The 21,130-nt window shown below is 39.2% G+C and overlaps 1 protein-coding gene across 2 annotated transcripts; it reads left to right on the top strand.

Annotated features, from left to right (window-relative positions):
• Nucleotides 1-1,538: 1,538 nt before the first annotated feature.
• LOC149086761 (dehydrogenase/reductase SDR family member 11-like) lies at nt 1,539-20,248 on the top strand. Of its 2 annotated transcripts, XM_089231131.1 has the most exons (6): nt 1,539-1,765; nt 4,324-4,522; nt 13,902-14,055; nt 16,378-16,472; nt 17,808-17,931; nt 19,797-20,248. In XM_089231131.1, exons 2-6 carry the CDS (start codon nt 4,347-4,349, stop codon nt 19,992-19,994), a joined length of 747 nt encoding a protein of 248 aa, XP_089087257.1. In that variant the 5' UTR covers nt 1,539-1,765; nt 4,324-4,346; the 3' UTR covers nt 19,995-20,248. The 2 variants fall into 2 exon arrangements, with proteins under 2 accessions (XP_089087257.1, XP_089087256.1); XM_089231130.1 differs by lacking the exon at nt 1,539-1,765 and having other exon boundaries at nt 4,271-4,522.
• Nucleotides 20,249-21,130: the final 882 nt, after the last annotated feature.

Genomic DNA, 21,130 nt, shown 5'->3' with positions numbered 1-21,130 from the left:
TTTTTTTCATAGTTCATTTTTTCATACATATGCATAAAAAGCCAAAAAAAATCATTTAAATATATCCATTTTGAATTGTACTGCTCATACAGGGCCTTAAAGAGGACGTGCAGATCCTCAAAAATCACACATAAAATGAACATATTGAAGTAATATTACTTTCCAAATGCATAACTACCTTCTTTGTGATTCAAACTATGGTGAGAAAAAAAATCGGGTTGCAAAATCCAAGGGGGAAAAATAAGAAATGTAAACACAAAACAATTCAACAAATCAGCGAAATCACAGCCACACATGTTCTGCTACAAAGAGCTGTTGTCGTTAATTGAGACATCTACTAGCAAATTCAAAATATAAAATAGAAAGAATATGACCACACCCTTATGTGCAAAGGTGATTCTGAATTTCTATCTTCAAACTAACTACAGTAATGAACGTTTAAAGAACCCTTTGCCCATATGCAAAGCTATGCATTTAAGGGTAATGCCAAGCACTTTTACATATTTGTTTAGCGGAGGTGAAGGGCACTACGCCAATTTTCGTCAATATTGGGATAATATGCTATTAATTTGAGGTACTTTCGTTATAGTACACATAGGTATAGGACACCAAGTCGTATTTCAATAAATAACGTAGATATTCACTATATTAAACAAGCGAGCTCCATATTCACATAATGAATGATAATAACAATTTCACTTAGAAACTAATTTTCCTTTATTTGCAGAATCGCTGAGTGCGTACTTTGAAATCAACTATTGGTTTTAATTGCAGAATAGGCTTTAATAGGAATACTGAATAGGCTTTTTATTACCCTGTATACGTGTTTCATTTCACTTAAGAATATGCTTTGGTAGTATTTTTCAGCAAATGTTTTCCCGAAAAGTTTGGCTGAGAAAATATCTGTATAGTCCTGTCCAATTGTATGCAGCAGGCCAAGTCTCTTGAATACCGGGAAAAAGCATGCTACCCTCTACACCACTGGAGACACGACCCTGCCTTTCTTATTTCACGCACTCTGGTGTGAGGCACGGAAGAAGAGGCATTAGTAGCTCCTCTTAACTTCAGGAAAAGGGCAAGAGGGATTGGGTTCGAGTCCCGGCGAAGACAATATGACTTTTCTTTCCAAGTTCACCTCAGCATAATATCCAGTAAATATCTGTTTCCTTGATATCTTGAGGCTGGGGGAAAAAGCCGTCTATCTCTTTTGAACTTTGGAGTTGTACAAAGAAGATTGAAGACGAGAATAATATCAGAATTATTCTGAAAACATAACTGTGATGAAGCAATAGCTTTTTATTGCTGCTATAATATAAAAGAAAAACACCTTACATAAAAAAAAAACCTTACCCACTCCTCTTTTTGTACTCAAAACCTTATCAAAATTCTCAACAGATATCAAGTTCAAGTGCTGAACTCTGTATGGAAGTGGGAAAAAATATATATATTCTTGTAATTTTGAATTTCTGAGCATTATCTGTCTCTATCGTGTGAAAAAATTTGTATTCTCGTACCCAATTGATAAAAAAAATATTGATGTCTTCGACATCAAACAGTAAGATAACAACACAACACTTAAACATCACGGATCCGCGATGGCGTATTCGTCTTGTACTCGTTAACGGCGCTTCGCTCGGTATCGGTGCGGAAGTATGCGGGCAACTTGCTCAACATAGGATGAAAGTATTCACTTGTGTTCTAGGAATGTTCAGAAGATACAATATACTGCATCATATTTTCCTTCTGGAACAATTTTGGCTTTGAGGTAATATAAGTTACCATCAAATTATTTCGGTCAACATACACAATAATTTCATACCGACACCTAGCAGCATTCCGAGTATAAAAATATTATTAAAAAGTCAATTTTTTCCGCAAGAGAGTGTGATAAGGAATAGTACAATAAAATTAGTACGCTGTAAATCAAGGGTTCTGAACCTTAGAGTTCTTTAGAGCAGTGGTGAACAAACCGCGTAAATGAACTACGGGGTCACGAGCGATTCTCCAAAATAAAAACTTCCAATTAAGGAATTCATTTTTATTTCAAGATACATCAAAACGAAAAAAAATTCCTTTATTCATCTGAACTAATTGCCTTGTGCATCATACAATGCAATTTTATCAAATTCTACCTGTACAATAATCAATATATCGGTAACAAAAAACAAAGTAAATATTTATATGATATCTAAAAAAAAATGAATATCTTTTGGAAGCCAATAATATCTCACCTAAGTAATATTGAAACAAGCGTTCCGAAAAGTACTTTCTTGACAGCATATTTACTGACAAAACATAGGGACATGCGGTCAGCATATGTAGGAGTCACCGATAAATTTTTTGGCAAAATAGAGTGGTCTCGCTTTAAAACGTTTGAGCACCACTGCATTAGAAAAGTGCGGGCCACTTCATTGGTTTAAAAACGAGTCGCGGGCCAGTTGACTAAGTAATCGGTGCTGGTTACTTAAATGATCTGTAACTATCCGTGGGCCACTCAAGTGCTCTGAAACTACACCGTAGTTCACTCATGTGATCTATAGATAAATACGATCTATCTATAAATATGCCGTGATCATCAGATCCGTGCTCCAGATCAGTTGTGCCGCGCGTCACTCAAGTGATCTGAGAATTCACCGCGGCTCACTTAATTGATATGGAACGGTGTCACGGGTCGCAGTGAAAATGTGAAAAGCAGGCCACATAAGTGACCTGTGGATGTGCGACCGGCCGCTGACGTGATCTAGAAGTATGCTGCGGGTCGCTTAGTGAAATGTGAAGCGGGAAACGAATGATCTGCAAATGTGCCAGCGGTCGTGTAAGTATCGTGCTGGACTCTCAATTTTCCAGAATTGAAGGGTAAAAATGGTAAACGCGTTACAAGTGCCCAAAAGGAAAAATGTTGGGAAATCTAAAAAACTCTTTTTGCGGCCCGTAGGGACGTTGACATTTGCAACCTCTTGCACGCTCTTTTTAATGTACCTGGTAGAGGACTACCAGGCACTTTTCACGGACAACATTATAAACCATTGCTCATCTGACTTTAACACTTTAACGTGAAAAACGTATACTTCTGTGTTCTCTAGAACTTCGCTGTACTTCTGTCCTTGTCTTGGACATCGGGGACTTCCGGTGAGAGCATATTGAAGCACCATCTATGGGCAGGTCATCACTTCATTTTCGATAACGAAAGAAATCATCATCTGTGATCTTCTTCAGGATTGAAGACGCGGACCTAATAGTATTACTACTTGACCATACATGCACCTCGTATACATTTTTTTGCCGAATCGGTAAATGCCGGAATGTGTGTTCTAAGTTGTACGTGTAGCTCTAAGGCATTTATATTGTCAGAATTGTCGCCTGTTCCGTGTTTTGATTTTACAGCTATCTATCTTCCATAATTTGGATTGAAGATGGTAATTGCTATAATTTTAATGTTATGTAAGTATCGTGTTTTAAGTCTGCTTGCTCTGTACTGAGACTTTTTCAAATGGAAGACCGGCTCACATTCGCGCCTTAAATTTGGAAAATCGCAGAAAACCAACTTCAGCCGACCACCACTGTGCCGCCAACTGGGTTCGAACTTCGATCCTCACGATAAAAGTACCCACACAACGATGCCCACACGACCGCGCTGCGACTGACGTAATGGTAGCAGACGAGCATATTATCACCGCATCACTCGCACCGCCTGAAATACAAATACGAATTCTAAGCCCCAACAGGTAAATTGCTGAAAAAGGTGGCTAGAGGAAAGTTGTCCAGGTATTTATGAATCACCCTGTATTTACACCGATGCTTGAATATTGGCTCATCTACATATTTCAATGTCAAAATAAAAATAAGTTCCACAATTTATTTATACAATATGTTGGTCCTGGGGCCTATACAAAAGGATACGAGTTAAAGTGACAAAGATGTTGTTCGATATTGAATAAAAAACTAGTGATAGTGGGGGAGTTGACAATAGAGTTGGGGAGTTTGTTCCATTCACCAATGGTATGAGGAAAGAAGCTGTATTTAAAGCAAACCGTAGAATCAAAAATTGTTTTTATTTTAAGGACCAGACTTCGTTCCCCCCCCCCCCCTAAAATACTATAAAAGAACCATAAAAACAATGCGATATGATTCCACTCAGATTGCACTATCTATTGTAAAGAATTTTCTGCCAAGAAAAGCCTTAATGAAGATAAAAATTATCTTCCAAAAAAAAGTAGATTACAAGAGTGCGAAGAAAAATATACTTTTATCAAAGATATATTTGAATCTCCTTCATAGGATATTTATGCTTAAGAAATTCTGAAGTTGGGTTGCATTTTCTAGCTCGTTGCATCCCTTAAATAATAATGGAACGGTGGATCGGTAGAGTAGCCCTGGTCACTGGTGCTTCCGTCGGTATTGGTGCCGAAATAAGTCGGCAACTTGCTAAACATGGAATGAAGGTTGTTGCCTGCGCCAGGAATGTTGAAAAAATTAAACACATCGCTTCTGAGTTTCCGGTTGGATCCATCTTGGCTGTGAGGTGATTATGACTATTTCAGTTTCAAACAGTTTATCTCTACTTTTATTTAAAAATTATTTATTGTATTGTATATGATATGCACTATTTGAATAATTGCTCAATTTTTATTAAATTTTGTTTTGTTTTTTTAATTGATCCTTGAATTTACTGAATGGATATTTCTCGAATGAAAATTCGAGTGGAGGACGGATGTGCCTGAACATGATTGGTGTGGGTTTCATGATCTCATTTTTTTAACTGGTGCAATAGTAGGGATATGGTCATCAAGTTTAATGTTACAATACAAGACAAGTGCATATGTACAGTTAATCTCGATAAGTCGAATGTGCAGCGGCTGACAAAAACTTCGAGTTATCGGAAATTTCGATTTTAGAAGGGGAAAAAGACAAAATTATTAAAATGACAGAGCTATTTACGAATACCTTATTAGGCCGGCATTATACTGTAAAAGTTTGGTAAAAGTGCTTTCATAAAACTTGAAAAATACAGCCAATGAACTGATCGGTCATATTCGAGCAAATGCAACCGATCAGGTTATTGGTGGTATTTTTCAAGTTTTATAAAAGGACTTTTACAACATTTTTAAACACTAGTGTAATCTCGGCCTTAGAAAAATATGTCAACTACTGGAGATGAAGAAAGCCAAAAAAATAAGTTATTCTAATTTTATCTTATTTAATTATTCAATGAAAATATTTAACACCAAACGAGACGCACGAGTATTATAGTAAAACGGACGCATACACGATACTCGCATCAACGAAACGAATTATAAATAAAGTGCGTACAAGATTATTTCCTGTCAAAATATGCATGTTATTTTTGACTGCTCTTTCTTTGTCATTGTTCCGTGAGAAAGTCAATTACTTTTTTGCAAGCAGACAAAGGAATCCGGTAAACGAATCTGCTTAATGACATTGCTAACTGCTAAATTCCATTGCTATATGCTAAATTCCATTGCTATATGCTAAATTCCATTGCTATATGCTAAATTCCATTGCTATATGCTAAATTCCATTGCTATATGCTAAATTCCATTGCTATATGCTAAATTCCATTGCTATATGCTAAATTCTATTGCAAAATGCTAAATTCTATTGCAAAATGCTAAATTCTATTGCAAAATGCTAATTTATGTTCCTAAATGCTAATTTATGTTCCTAAATGCTGATTAATGTTCTAAATGCTGATTAATGTTCTAAATGCTGATTAATGTTCTAAATGCTGATTTGCATTACTAAATGATGATTTATATAACTATATGTTGATTTCTTTTGCTATATCAAAAGTTCAATTGCTAAATGTTAAATTTTGTCGCTAATAATCATTTTTTTTAGTTTTTTTTCATTCCCGAAAACTTCGAGTTCAGGTAAAATTTTAGCATTACAATACAGAAAAAGTTCTGCGGCTAAGTGAAAACTTCGACTTAAACAGATAATCGAATTAATGGAGTTCGACTTATCGATAAAATTAACTGTGTCTCTAAAAGTTTTCTTTTGGGTGACTTTGCGACCGGAGACTAAAATTTTGGGATCATACTTTAAAAATGCACAAACAATAAAATCTTGAATTCATTCTAAATCATTTGTAAACACCCTTCATATATTTTTCAACTATTCCAAAATAACATTTTCACATAATTTTATTGAATTAGTTAAGACAATATTAACGTACTGATCGGAAGTTGAAAATTGACATTCTAGAGCAGCGGTCCTCAACCGGTGCTCCGCGGAGTCCTTGGGGCGCCGTGTGTACTTCCCAGGGGCTCCACGGACAATCGTGGATAATAAAATAAATCAATAAATTTGATAAACAAATAAAAAAAGAGGCCTAAAGGGTACCGCCATATAAATAATATACTAAAAAAGGCTCATGGAGTTAAACAGGGCTCCGCCATCGAAATTATACACTGAAAATCGAGTCAGGAAAGGTTGAGAATCGCTGTTCCAGAAAACTAGAATGTCATCATTATACATCTACCTAATTCCCGCGCTGCCACAGTTCTTCTACAAATGCATCCCATATTTATTCACATTTGACGTATTTTAAATCCTAAAATAATTTCTTCTAAATTTTCTTGCTAATTTCTATTTTACATTGCTAAATGCTATGTAAAGTTTCGCTATTGTTCGTCTGCGAAACCCTTTTTTCAATAAGAGAAAATACTCGATTTTATCACACAAACACTCTGGACTTTTCTTTGAGATTTTAATAATTCAGACCACATAACAAAACAACACTCATATCTATAAAAAAAAAACTACCACACAGTTTCATTGACCATCGCCTTTCTCTTTTTCTCGCTACTTCCAGTAGCCTCTCTTTTCCTGCGTCCGCCCCAGGCAGATCCCGACACCAACCGTCCCTTTTCTTTCGTCCCCTTTCTCTCTCTTTTTCTTTTCTCTCCCATCACCGTTCAGTTCCTTGCATCATCATCTCTTTCACCTCCCGGTCGGGGGGAGGGGGGTGGTTTGTCTCCCTCATACCTCACACGCCCCCTCCAAGAGAGAAACTTGCCTTGCAGAGGCTTGTTTCTTGAATACATCACACAACCCACAATGTGATAAAGCCTATGGCTTTTCCGTCACCCTTCCTCTCTCCTTTTACAATTATAAACAACATTGGAATTCAGCCTTCATAAACCATTTTCCGTACAGAAAGATTATCGCATTGTTGAATTAAATATTTATACTAATAGGTTACATTTGGAAATATACCACACACAATACTATCAGACCATATTGAAAAATTATAATTTCCCTTAGACATAAACGAATATAAGACACAATACAACGCGACAAAGTAATAGCATATAGCAAAAAAATAATACAAATCTATGATACAAAAAAAAATAAAAGGAAAGATACAAAACTAAAATTATCTTCAAAAAATTTTAAGACAACCTCGGTTCTACAATCGTGACAATGCGTCTGGTACCTGGTTTAATAGGCCAGCCTTGTGAACAATCCTAAAATTCCACCTTTGCAGCGCCAGGGCCCAGCGCATTAGCTTTGGGCTCTTGGGGGTGGTATCTTGCAGATACGTCAGGGGATTGTGATCCGTTATGATTTCAATCTTGGTCCCCATTGTCCATTTCTCGAATTTCTTAAGGACGAAGAGAATGGCCCATGCCTCCTTTTCTATGGTAGCCCACTTCCTCTGTGTGTCAGTAAGTTTGTGGCTCACAAAAGCTATGGGCCTGCATAGGTCCTCAGAATCCCTCTGGGTAAGACATCCCCCAACTGCAAGGTCCGATGCGTCTGCGTGCACTTGGAAACTTTTGTCATAATCTGGCGTAGCAAGATGCGTCACGTGACATAGGGCTTCCTTTAGTTTCTGAAACGATTCTTCTTCCATCTCCCCCCAATCGACTTTGTTTGGGGCTCCCTTTTTTGTGAGGTGGGTCAGCGGTGCTGACAACGCCGCGTAATCCGGGATGTATGAGCGGTAAAAGCCCATCAACCCCAACACTGAGCGGACTTGTTTCTTATCAGTGGGCGTCTTTAAATTTCTTATGGCTAGTACCTTCTCTTCATCAGGCCCGTGTCTACCCCTGCCGATCCGGTGCCCCAGATACTTAATCTCTCTCTCTGCAAAGCTACATTTTTCCATTTTGACAGAAAACCCGAGATTTTCCAACTCCCCCAGCACCCGTGATAGATGTCCCATATGCTGCTCCCAGGTTTTGGAGAATATAATTATGTCATCAATGTACGCCTGCGCGTATTCCCCGTGTTTTCTGAGGATATGGTTCATCTGTTTTTGGAAGGTGCCGCTTGCTCCTACCAGTCCAAACGGCATCGTTCTCCACTGGTAGACCCCATTGTGGGTAGCAAAGGCAGTGAGATGCCGACAGTTATCGTCCATCCTTATTTGCCAGAAACCTTTCCGTAAATCTAAACAAGTAAGCCAATTCGCACCCCCTGCCAAATACATTAATTCTTGCATATCTTTCATGGGGAAGGTGGGGCTCCTTGTTACCGAATTTAGTGCCCGGTAGTCCACACACATTCGAATTGACGAATCCTTCTTCGCGACACACACGACCGGGTAAGCGATTTCCGCCTCCGACACTTCAATAAGGCCCGCAGCCAGTAATTCCTGGACCTGTTTGTCGACCTCTGCCCGATACGCCACCGGTATCCTGTAGCAATGGGGTTTCCGCCTCGTCGCGCCGGGTATGAGTTCAATCTTGTGTTTTCCCACCTTCGCTGGCCGAATGGGTCTTGTGAATAGAGCCTTGTGTTTCATAATAATTTCCTTCAGTTCCGCTTCTTGTTTTTGACTGAGGGTTTGTGCGCCCAGCGCTTCTATCCCCCTCCTGAACTCGGCAATCCTCGATTGTTCTATGGGGCATGTCTCCACTACCCCAAAATTTTCATCCCCTTCAAAAATTACGTTGACAGAGTTCACGCTGGAGGCGAATCTCCTAAGTTTGTTTTGATGCACATGTTTCACAGTGCCATCTTCCATCTCGACCAGAAAGGAGTGCTGGCTTTTTTGGCTTTTGATGACACCTGGCCCTTGCCATCTAGCGTATACCTTATTTTGGGAATCCGGTATCAGTACAATGGCCTGGTCACCCTGTTTATAACTCCTCACTGTCGACCTTAGGTTGTAATAATTTGCCATCCTATCCTGTTGTACCCGAGACGTAAGTTGTGCCTGTTCTGCCGCTCTTTCTAATCGAGATTTCATATCTAATAGATAGGCCGACACCGGCCTAGTATTCAACTGCAACCCATCATGCTTTCCCGTCCATGTATTCTTTAGGATCGCCAATGGGCCCTGCGGGGGTCTACCGTATAACAATTGAAATGGGGCGACTCCAGTGGTGCAATTCGGAATTTCCCGATACGCCCAGAGCGCATATGGAAGTTGTATATGCCATTTCCGGCCCTCCTCGTGTATGATGTGGTTCAACATTTTTTTTAACGTTTGGTTGAATCTCTCCACCAACCCGTTTGATTGTGGATATCCCGGTGTTGAGAACTGTGGACAAGACCCTATTCTTCTCTCGAACTCTTTGGTTAAATCTGCATTGAAATTTGTGCCATTGTCTGAGGCTATGACATTCGGTATGCCTGTCCTAGCGAAAATGCTTAACAATGCCTCACAAGTGCTCTTCGCCGAAATATTCGTGAGTGGCAACGCTTCTGCCCACCTAGTGTGTTGATCCACGAGGCATAAAATGTATTTATGGCCCTTCGAACTACTGGGGGTGATTGGACCAATTACGTCGATATTGACTACCTGGAAGGGCAATTCTGGTCTTGTCACTGGGGTAATTGGGGTCCTTTCCCTCGTTAACACCCGTCTAGTTAGTTGACACTCCTTACATGTCTCACAATACTTCTGGACATCCTTCTTTAGGGTGTCCCAGAAAAACGAGTACCTTATTCTTTCCACTGTTTTCTTTATCCCCATGTGCCCCCCAAATACTGAGGAGTGAGCTATTTGCATTATCTGTTCTCTCCTGCTTCGGGGCAGAACGAGCTGTGCTACTCCTTCCCCGAGGATTTTGTCCCGGTGCCATAAAAGTTCACCAGCCATGAAGTAGTTGGCCTTCCCCTCCTTCGCCTTCTCCCAAGCTTCCAGCAAGTCCATACACAGATTTTGCTCTCGAAGGAAGTCGTCCCTTATCGACACCACCGCCACTTCCCCTCTTTCTTTCGCCCTGCTCTCCTCTATAGTTTCTGATGATGGTCCCTCCGATTGACTTGGGTTGCAGCTGCTATGTAGTGACCCTTATTCTTCAGTCCTCCCCTCCTGTCCCGTCACCTCGCTCAGGGCACTGATCCCCCGTAAACTGATTTTGCCGTATTCGTTCTGGTTGTCTTCGTTTCCACTCAACAGGTCCCTTACATCTGGCGGTAACAAGACCTCCTCTACTAGATTTTCCGCTACCGCACACAGGACCTCCTGATGCGTCACGTTGGGTTGGTCCCCGATCGCCATTCCTAATGGGATGCTTAAAAGTGGGCATTTCACAGGGGGGCCGAAAATTCCTCTCAAGAAGATGGTTGATTTTCCATGTGTTGGAATTCTCGGAACTACATCCTGTCTCACCACGGTAATCTCGGTGCCCGAATCCACGAGAGCCTTAACCAACTTCCCATTCACGCTAACCGAAATCCTTTCCAACTTGCAGAGATGTTCCCGGATGGAACTCCCCTCAGTTTTCTGCCCGAACGATCGAACCCTTGCCACAATGGGTCTTTCTTGTTCTTCTATTTCTGTTTCTGATGTTTGCGCTCGATTTATATTAGCCCTTCTTCGACTATCTCCAGCTTCAGCTACGTTGCGCTCCGCAAACACAGGGCAGTTGCGTCGAAAGTGAAACCTCGAGTTACATTCGAAACATGTAGGCTGCCTCCGATTCTCCCTTAATTGCATCCATTTTCTATTACCCTCATATGATTTGTTCTCACTGCCGTGCGGCTGCCCTAGTCCCCGTTCGTTTGATATATCCCGATGTTCATCCCTCCAGTTTAACCCCCCGTAGTGTCTTCCTTTAGATGCAGCAAATGTGTCGCATTCTCTCCCGAGGTCTCGAGGTTTTAGCCAACCTTCCCCTTGTCGAATAGCAATGTGGGATGCTGTCTCTGGATCCAACGTTTGGAACATTTTATCGGCCACCACTAATGCATTGATGCTTTCGACATCCTGAGCCCCTCTCAAACTAATGTAATGTTCCCATTGTGACGCGAGTCTTGTCGCGAACTGAACGAACGTCTCTTCCTTGTTTCGCCTAGTCTTCCTGAAATTTTCCAGGCAGGTCTGGGGAGAGGGTTGATATTCCCTTAGTACGATAGTTTTTAGTTCATCGTAATCATCGTATTGATCACAGTTCATACACGTAAGTATATTCGCTGCCCTTTCTCCTAGCATGCAAATCAAAATCTTTGCTTTTGCTTCCTCCGGCACCTTCTCACTAAGAAACGCTTTTTCTAGGCTGGTAAAAAAATAACTCCAGCCTTCAGGCTCTGAGGGGACCTTTACTGTCAGCATTTTCACTACCCTCAAAACCTCATCTAGGGCTCTAGTTCCCCTATTTCCCGTCTCGTTTTGATTGCTTCGATTAGCTGAGTCGATGCGCAACTTCTCCATTGCTAACCGCTCCTCGCTTTCTAGCCTAAACTGCCGTTCCCTCTGTTCAACCCCCCTTTGGATTTCCTCCCTCTCTATTCTTTCATTTCTTATTGTGTCCAAAAGCACTCTAGCCGTTTTTTCTTCATATGCTTTGCTGTTCAAAATAATGCTATTCAACTCTAATGCCTTTGAGTCTGGTGTTACCTCTTCTCCTAGCTCTATGGCCAGTGCCCTAAGCTCTTCTTTTCGATACTTCAAAAGGTAGGACATTTTGCTATTGTATATATATATATATATGTCTAAAAAAATTCATGCACACAAAAGAAAGGAATGGTAACAAAATCTCGATGGCAAAACAATGATAAACAAACGATTGAAATTATTCAAGAACACCGTACATATCAAATTATAACCAAGCTCAATTATTGCGATCAAGCTTCACACTCTACAACCGCAAAAAAAAAACATCGCATCTCATTTCATAAGTGCTCGTTCTTGTGAACCTGCTTTTCCCTTCATTTTCACTTTTCAAAAGCGGATAAAAAAAATCTCGCAGAAATTTTTGTATATATTACATATTAAAACTATTATATCGTCTAAGACGGCTTTCAGTCTGAATTCCAATATCTAACTTAAGGAGAGAGAAAAGAACAGAAGCATAGACTTACTCGACCGGTGTTCCTCCACAGAAGTTATGCTCCCTCGTTGCATCCAGGAACTCACTGCCGCACCGACTTATTCGACCAGCGTTCGCACCACTGGATACTGCGAAGTCCACAAGGTTCAATGCCGAACCACGATCACACCACTCGATACCCTGAAGTTCACGAAGTCTGATGCCAAACAATCTCTTCGGAGGTGTCACCGCTGCCACCACTGTAAAGTTTCGCTATTGTTCGTCTGCGAAACCCTTTTTTCAATAAGAGAAAATACTCGATTTTATCACACAAACACTCTGGACTTTTCTTTGAGATTTTAATAATTCAGACCACATAACAAAACAACACTCATATCTATAAAAAAAAAACTACCACACAGTTTCATTGACCATCGCCTTTCTCTTTTTCTCGCTACTTCCAGTAGCCTCTCTTTTCCTGCGTCCGCCCCAGGCAGATCCCGACACCAACCGTCCCTTTTCTTTCGTCCCCTTTCTCTCTCTTTTTCTTTTCTCTCCCATCACCGTTCAGTTCCTTGCATCATCATCTCTTTCACCTCCCGGTCGGGGGGAGGGGGGTGGTTTGTCTCCCTCATACCTCACATGCTAATTTCTATTTTACATTGCTAAATGCTAATTTCTATTTTACATTGCTAAATGCTAATTTCTATTTTACATTGCTAAATGCTAATTTCTATTTTACATTGCTAAATGCTAATTTCTATTTTACATTGCTAAATGCTAATTTCTATTTTACATTGCTAAATGCTAATTTCTATTTTACATTGCTAAATGCTAATTTCTATTTTACATTGCTAAATGCTAATTTCTATTTTACATTGCTAAATGCTAATTTCTATTTTACATTGCTAAATGCTAATTTCTATTTTACATTGCTAAATGCTAATTTCTATTTTACATTGCTAAATGCTAATTTCTATTTTACATTGCTAAATGCTAATTTCTATTTTACATTGCTAAATGCTAATTTCTATTTTACATTGCTAAATGCTAATTTCTATTTTACATTGCTAAATGCTAATTTCTATTTTACATTGCTAAATGCTAATTTCAATTGCTAAATGCTAATTTCAATTGCTAAATGCTAATTTCAATTGCTAAATGCTAATTTCAATTGCTAAATGCTAATTTCTAATGCTAAATCTAAATTATATGCTAAATGCAAAGTTCAATCGCTAAATGCTAAATTTCATTGCTAATAACCAATTTTTTTTTTATTTTATCTCATTCCCGAAAACTTCAACTTGAGAAAACTTCGAGTTCAGGCAAAATTTTAGCATTAGAATACAGAAAAAGTGCCGTGGCTGAGTGATAACTTCGACTTGAAAAAGTATTCGAGTTATCGCAGTTTGACTTATCGATCGTATCAAACTGTATCTCTAAAACTTTTCTTTTGCGTTACTTTGCGGCCGGAGACTGAAATTTCGGGATCATATTTCAAAAATGCACAAACAATAAAATCTTGAATTCATTCTAAGTCATTTGTAAACGCTGTATATATTTTTCAACTATTTCAAACAAACGTCATCATTATACATTTGCGTAACTTACGCACAGCCACTGTTCTTCTGCAAATGCATCTCATATTTATTCCCATTTGGCGTATTTTAGATGTGATCTGGAGAAAGAAGAGGAAATTCTATCGATGTTCGAATTGATACGTTCGAAATACGGCCGCATTGACGTATGTATAAACAATGCCGGATTTTCGACTGATTCCAATCTACTCGATGCAAAGACTAGTGAGTGGGTCAGCATGATTAATGTGAGTTTTGTTTATTTTTGGATTAGCACACTTCGATGGAATTATTGCATATTACATTCATGTGAAATGAATATCGATCGCATTTCTCAAGTTATTTTATTTCCCTTAAGGATTGCATTGAGTATAAACAATTTGCAGGAGTTTTTTTTTTTCGAACAATAACACTTGAGAGAGAGAAACGTTATTTTCTCAGCAGCTTAGCATTACAACACATCGAAGAAAGAGACTTTCTGAATATCAATGGTTGTGAACTTGTGAAAGACAAAGTTGTCTCCTCTCGGAAATCGCAATGCCTTTCTGGCAATACGGGAAAAATGCACTAACCAACAAACACAACTATTTCTTTTCTTATTATAAGATTTACTTTAACGTAATAAGGGAGTTTGTGGTGTATTGGTTAGTGAGCTTGCCCAGAGTGTAAGAGGATCTGGGTTCGATTTCCGGCGAAGACACAATTAGCTTTTCTTATCAAAGTTCATCTCAGTCATTAATACCCACAAAGTTTCTTTCTTCGACGAGCTCTAATATCACCCGAGTTTTTTTACAAGTTGACCCAAAAATATTCTTGCTGTTTTTGAGTGTCACAAACAAAGAGATATGTAGCAAATGTTGATCTTCAAAGTGCCACTGACGACATTCAGGTTCTATTGCCAACGTGTTTTTCTACCAGTTCAATTTCTTTGCGGTAAAAATCAAGCTCAGCTCATAGGTTCCTGCCTCATTTGCGAAGGATTTTCCATCAATGTCATAGTCCAAGAAATGGAAGAGCAAAGTGATCTGCCTGTGAAATGCTTGTGAATGACAATGTCCCTTTCGAACCTAATTCAGCAAATTATCACCTCTACTATTCCTTGGACAACCGCATTATTACTTTCACTGCGGGCGACGACATTGTGGCGTAATCATTCTCTTGTTTCAACCGGGGGTTGACACCAACATGGTGTCACGGTCGATGCTTTTTGTTAGGGGGACTATAGAATGGTACTGGTGGGGATGGGGGCCTTGAATTAGGATTGCGGCCGCTGTGAACATTCATTAGCAGGCAAAAGCAAAATCACACGCATAGACACACAAGTTTACGCTAACTAATTTACTCTAGAGGCACAGTGTACATTGAACTTTACTTGATATACTCGATGTACACTCCAATTAATATTCTATACTTTTATTTTTATTTTTTAACTACAAAATATATGAAATCATGTGTACCAGTCTTAATAACTTTCTCTGCGGTCTCTCTTGGACCACGGCCGACTAGACATTCATAATTGTTTAGTGGGCTATGCTTGGAACGACCTACTGCTCCGCTATATCTGATTCTCTGTATCTCTGTTTTTTCCTTCTCTCTCTCTCTCCTGGTACTCCGTTAGTAACGCTCTCTGGTGGAGACTCAGTTGTTTTCCGCTGTCTCTAACATTATGTAACTTTTAAATCCAATTGATATCAATTTTTAAAAGTAAATACGTCACTGGTCTTAATCACAGTTCATTTCTCCATTTGTTTCACGGTCTTAGTTCATTGCTGCTTTCCTTTCATCACCCAGGTTTGCAAAATAATGCTATTTTTATCCTAAACTCATGGCAAGAAGGGCCCATCGATTGGCAGGTTTCGGCCTCCCCACCATTCATAGAACTTTCTTTCTCATGTGTTGCGGGTTTGCACAACTAGCGTAATTCCACCAGTGAAAGACGCCACCTTCGGGTCATAATATATATTTTGATTGAAATATTTAATGTTATGCTAATTTAACTCTAATGTTGTGTTTCACACATTAAAATGACCTAGTTGTAAAATAAAAATCCACCAGGAAAACAAATTAGACTCTGCAGTAAAAGTGTTAAGAAAACCCCGTCGTAAATAAGGTAGACTTGATATACAGACACACACTTCCCCAGATACTTTGCATCCAAGATCTTTGATTTTTACCACCAGAAGGCTGGCAAAAGGTGATGGAACATACTGCTCTCTGATTTACGATTCTGTGAGTCTTCGCCGTTACTGATTAGACGGTGAAAAAAAAAACCTGAAATATTTAGATTTTATGACCACTCAGCAAAGGTGCTGATTCACCCAATCGGCAACCAGCGTTCACTATGTTCCTACCTTTAAGCCGGATATATACTGGTCTGATTGGTTGAAAACCTAAATTTCCGGTTTTTTAACCAATCCTTATCGAGTTGCAGGTTGTATCCCTTATCGTGTCGGTCCAGTGTGCACTGCGCATTATGGTTTCTGTTGATCAGAAACGACAAGCCTTTGTTTGCATTATATATGTGTTAAGAGGTCCGAATGTAGTAATCCATTTTTTTGTCCTCCTTTAAGGTCAACATTTTAGCTCTTTGTATCTGCACTAGGGAAGCAGTGAAACTCATGCAAGAAAAGGCTATCGATGATGGACAAATTATTCACATAAGCAGGCAAGTAGATCAGTTTAAATACTGTAAAGTTAAAAAAAAAATCGATTCGATCGAAAAATAAGATTCGGAACCTAGGCCGCTACTAGAGAAGAGCAGGCGGGTCTGATGTCCCGATCGCTGAACGTGAAGGGGTGCCGAATTCACCCTTTATCTGCTTTATACCATGCACCACCCGAGCTCTATGAACCATTGTCAATTTCAGCCATTGTCCCGGATGAGTGGGCTGGATGGTGTCGGGGGCTTTATTATGCATATATAAGTAATGCATGAATATAAAGCACATATTTAAAAAAAGACAAACAAAAAGCGCATACAGATTTTAAAAAAAATTATGATTAAAAATTCCTATTGTGTACAAAATTTACGTCCATAGCTTTGTAGCTCTAGTGAGCCCTTTGTCGTCTTCTGTGGCCCGGCGCCAGGTCCTGGACCACGTCTTCTCTTCTAGGCTTGGTGGCCCGTGAGAGCCACCAAAAAAAAATTCTGCTTATAAAATTTGTTCATTTGCTTTCATCTTGCATAAGGAATTTTTTTTTTAATTTTGATGTCTTTTCTTAATTTTGAACTAATTTCAGACGTCAAATATTGTATCAAAAATTTAAATCCACCACATATTTTACCACTTAAAAATTTTTTGTATTATCTAACACTGCGGAAACTAATTAGCCCGCTAACCAGACACAGCTTCGATTTGGCGCTAAATAATTCAGCCAACCCCGGGATGTCACGTGACACTTTACAAAAAAAAAATGTCAAAAAACAATGATGGATTTTCTCCACGAAATCCCTTATCTCGCGGCAGATCGACGAGCGGCGAAAAACTTTGGGATCCCAGCCTTAGATCAACGCGGTACTCTTGAGCAATGGGTTGAAGCAGGGCCGCAATTGACACTTTCACCTGGGGCAAGCCGGAATTTTGGCACCCCTTGCATGTAGAGGAAGCAGTTAAAGGGCGAATTTGACTTCCCTTCTGGTTCAGCGCCCGGAGCACCAGACCCGCCTGCTCCCCCCTAGTTGCGGCTCTGGGTTGAAGATATCTGGCTGGCCGATACGTAGGTATAATTCGCATTTCTCGTAGCTATCCAATTTTCCCTCTCACAGATTTTTGATGAACTATCATAGTTCATTGGCATATGTGAGGAATAATTTCTTTCCAAGATATTCTGCATCTTTACATTTCAGGTACACAAATTCACAGGAACTAAGTACCAACGATTTCTTTTCGACTCCGTAGATTTTATCATTTTTTGGGGACTTTTAAAATCATAAACAAAACATTGGTGTAACTCACGTATAAACCAAACTTTAATTACTTTTCTCTCTTTTATCTTGCAGTATATGTGGTCACAAAGTGTTTCCTTCTGTGAAATTTTATTCGGGAACCAAGTTTATGGTACAAGCTCTAACGGAAGGACTTCGGCAAGAACTCAAAACTTCCAAAAGTCACATAAGAGTCGCTGTAAGTACAGAAATTAAGTCGAATTCCACTTATAATGAAATTGGGGAAAAAACATAAATAACAACAACAAAAAAAGTTTTTTCAATATAAAAAAATGCAACCACCATAATATTGAAGAAATACCGCTTGTAGCGGATCAGTAAAATATTGGGTACAACTAATTTTATTGAGAATTCTTCCTTATATTTGGGCTTGACTATAAATTATACAGAAAATATTGTATACAAATAGAAAATAGTGATACCCCCGGGTAAGATAATTAACTTAAAAACTTAAAATTAACTTTTTATACGGACACCCTGGGCTCAAAAACCCAATTAGAAAGTTGTTGTCCTGCCTCTCCTGATGCCAACAAAAAAAAAAATCCGCGTATCTAAGTGCAATATTCGCTAAGATATTATAGAACTGAAAAATTAAAGAACAGGATTATATAAATATAGGTTAAACCGTTTTACCAGCACTTAATGCTGTTTTTTTCCTCAACTTTCCTCCGGTTTTTTGAATTCGAATTGCTCAGTGAATATTGCACTTAGAAACGCAGATTTTGTTTTTCCTCAGGAGAGACAGGGCAACAATTTGTAATTGGGTTTTTTAAGCACAGGGTACCCGTATATATAAAAAGTCAATTTTCTGTTTTATTTCAATAACTATACCCCCCCCCCCCAGCAACATACTTCTTCAAATTGTAATATGTCTCTAGGATCAATAGTGAACCAGTAAAATGCCACGCGCCCTGTTGCCACTGTATATATTAGATATTTTCCCAATACAAAAGAGCCACTTCAAAGCATTAATAAGCATACAAATCAATATACAGGGTGATTCAGAAAAGATGGGAAAAACTTTAGGAGGCGATAGTACACACAAAAACGAACAATTGTCATCAACGAATGCATGGTGCAACATGAAACGCAAACGCGTTTCGAAACGGCTGCTCCGCAAACGTTTAAACGGCATTCCTGTTGAAATTCATCGGGAGAAAAAGAACACCATTCATGTGAATGTAACCTGGGGAAGAAGAAGAAACCGTATGCAAATCTGTGTCACAGTGAATAAAAGGGGCGGACGCCAGCCCTGCGAAGTTCTTCCAGAGTGCAACCGTTCTAACAGTTGCAACGTATATTTTATGAGATAATGGCGCACTTTAGTAATACTGAAAAAGAAAACATACATGAGTGAAATGCATGTCTGCGTAATGAATGCGGAAATGAAATCCATGTCTGCTTTTCCAGTATTACTAAAGTGCGCAATTATCCCGTACGTTACAACTGTTAGAATTGTTGCACGCTAAAATGACTTCTCAGGGCTGACGTCCGTGTCTTTTATTCACTGTGAAGCCGATTTGCATACGGTTTCTTCTGAAGGTTCCCAGGTTTCATTTGCATGCATGGTGTTCTTTTTCTCCCGATGAATTTCAACAGGAATGCCGTTTAAACGTTTGGGGAGCGGCCGTTTCGAAACGCGTTCGCATTTCATGTTGGACCATGCATTCTTTGATGGCCATTGTTTGTATTCGTGTGTACTATCATCTCTTAAAGTTTCCCCCATCTTTTCCGAATCACCCTGTATATCTTCAGCTCACCAACGATACCCCTGACGAAGGTTGGTGCCGCCCTAAAAGCCACGAGACAAAATTTTTGAAAAACACTACCCTACTTGGTAGTCACACTATTTACAAAAATATAGTGCTTAAAAAAAGTTATACAAATGTTTGGAAGTTTTCAGACGACCCCAGTGCTGCGAGCTGATAACTTTCTGTATGTATCACTGGTGCAAACAGTATTTACGTTTTAAATGAAAATTTATTGCAAAAATCGTTTATTGTGGGATATTGATTTCATTCGGCATTTTTTTTTTCATTTCAGAGCATTGGTCCAGGAGTTGTGAAAACAGAATTCCTGAATCGTATGAAGAACGTTACGACTGAATTCGAAAATCTAATCCCACCAATGATCCCTCTGCAACCACTAGACATAGCGGCAGCGGTGATTTCCATCTTGCAGATGCCAGCTCACGTTGATATCAATGACATAATCATACGACCAGTTGAGCAAGAACCCTGACGTGATTACGGTTTTTATATAATCGCGGAATAAATGCCGAAACAAAATAAATAGCCCGTATAGAGACAGACTATCTATAAGAACAAACTATCTGATGAAGTGATGGACATACCATGAGTTTTCAAGGACTGATCGTATATGTATTGGGAAAATAATTTCCTCCGGATTTTTTCTTTTTCTTCTTATGTACGAAATGTAATATGTAATTTCGTATCTTCCATTTATTATTCTGTAATAAATGTAATTTTCCAGTACGTTTTTTCAAGTGACCCTACGTGACCTAAATTTATGTTCTGTAGCTATTTTTTTTTTGTGATAAAAAAATCGGTTTATTTAAATTTTTTTTGCAAATTTTCTTTGCCATGCCACATCGCCTCAATCAAAAAGTTACTGTCTGAAGACAAGTTGATGCTGTCCGTAACAATGCACGACTTGACGGATGTTGACAAGATTAAAAGGCCAAACATTCTTATATATTGCCTTCATATGCCGGAGGTGAAGAGCACTATGTCCATTATCGTAAATATCAGAATAACGCTATTAATTTGCGGTACTTCCGTTACACTACACATATGTATGGTACATCAAGTGGATCGCGGTAGCTGAGGTCGATAAGATACTCGCGTAAATAAAGTACGAAAAGATGTTGAGAGGTATCTCGAGTTCGATACCCGGTGCGTCCTCTTTGGAAGCCAAATAGCGTTAATTTGCCTGCCATGGATCAGTTTGATCCATTACGATCAACCATGGCCATTCACATGATGAATGATAATAACAATTTTATCCTAAAAGCTAATTTTTCTTTGTGTGCAGAATTAGCTGAGTGCGTAATTTGAAACCAACTATTGGTTTTAACAGCAGAATGCTCTGAATAGACTATTTTATTACTTTGTACATGCGTTTCATTTTTACTCAAGGATAAACACTTTGGTAGTATCATTTGATCATTTTTGTCGCACCACGGTCATTTTCTGCACACGAGGGCTAATTAGACCGGGACCTACAATTTATTGCCGATTCCGAACGGCAGGCTTGTTTCTTATACTCATCGAGAGGTTGGTACGCTAACTCCTCGATGGGGGCCCCCTGCGGTAGCAATTTTTTGCTGCGGTCAAGTCGCCGTTTTTGTTGTACCC

The sequence above is a fragment of the Pholcus phalangioides genome, unplaced genomic scaffold (assembly GCF_987345545.1).
Source record: "Pholcus phalangioides strain wild (caught in Gottingen) unplaced genomic scaffold, Ppha-v1.0 ptg000004l_1, whole genome shotgun sequence".
Classification (NCBI taxonomy): Eukaryota; Metazoa; Arthropoda; class Arachnida; order Araneae; family Pholcidae; genus Pholcus; species Pholcus phalangioides.
This window is presented reverse-complemented; position numbering and strand designations above follow the sequence as displayed.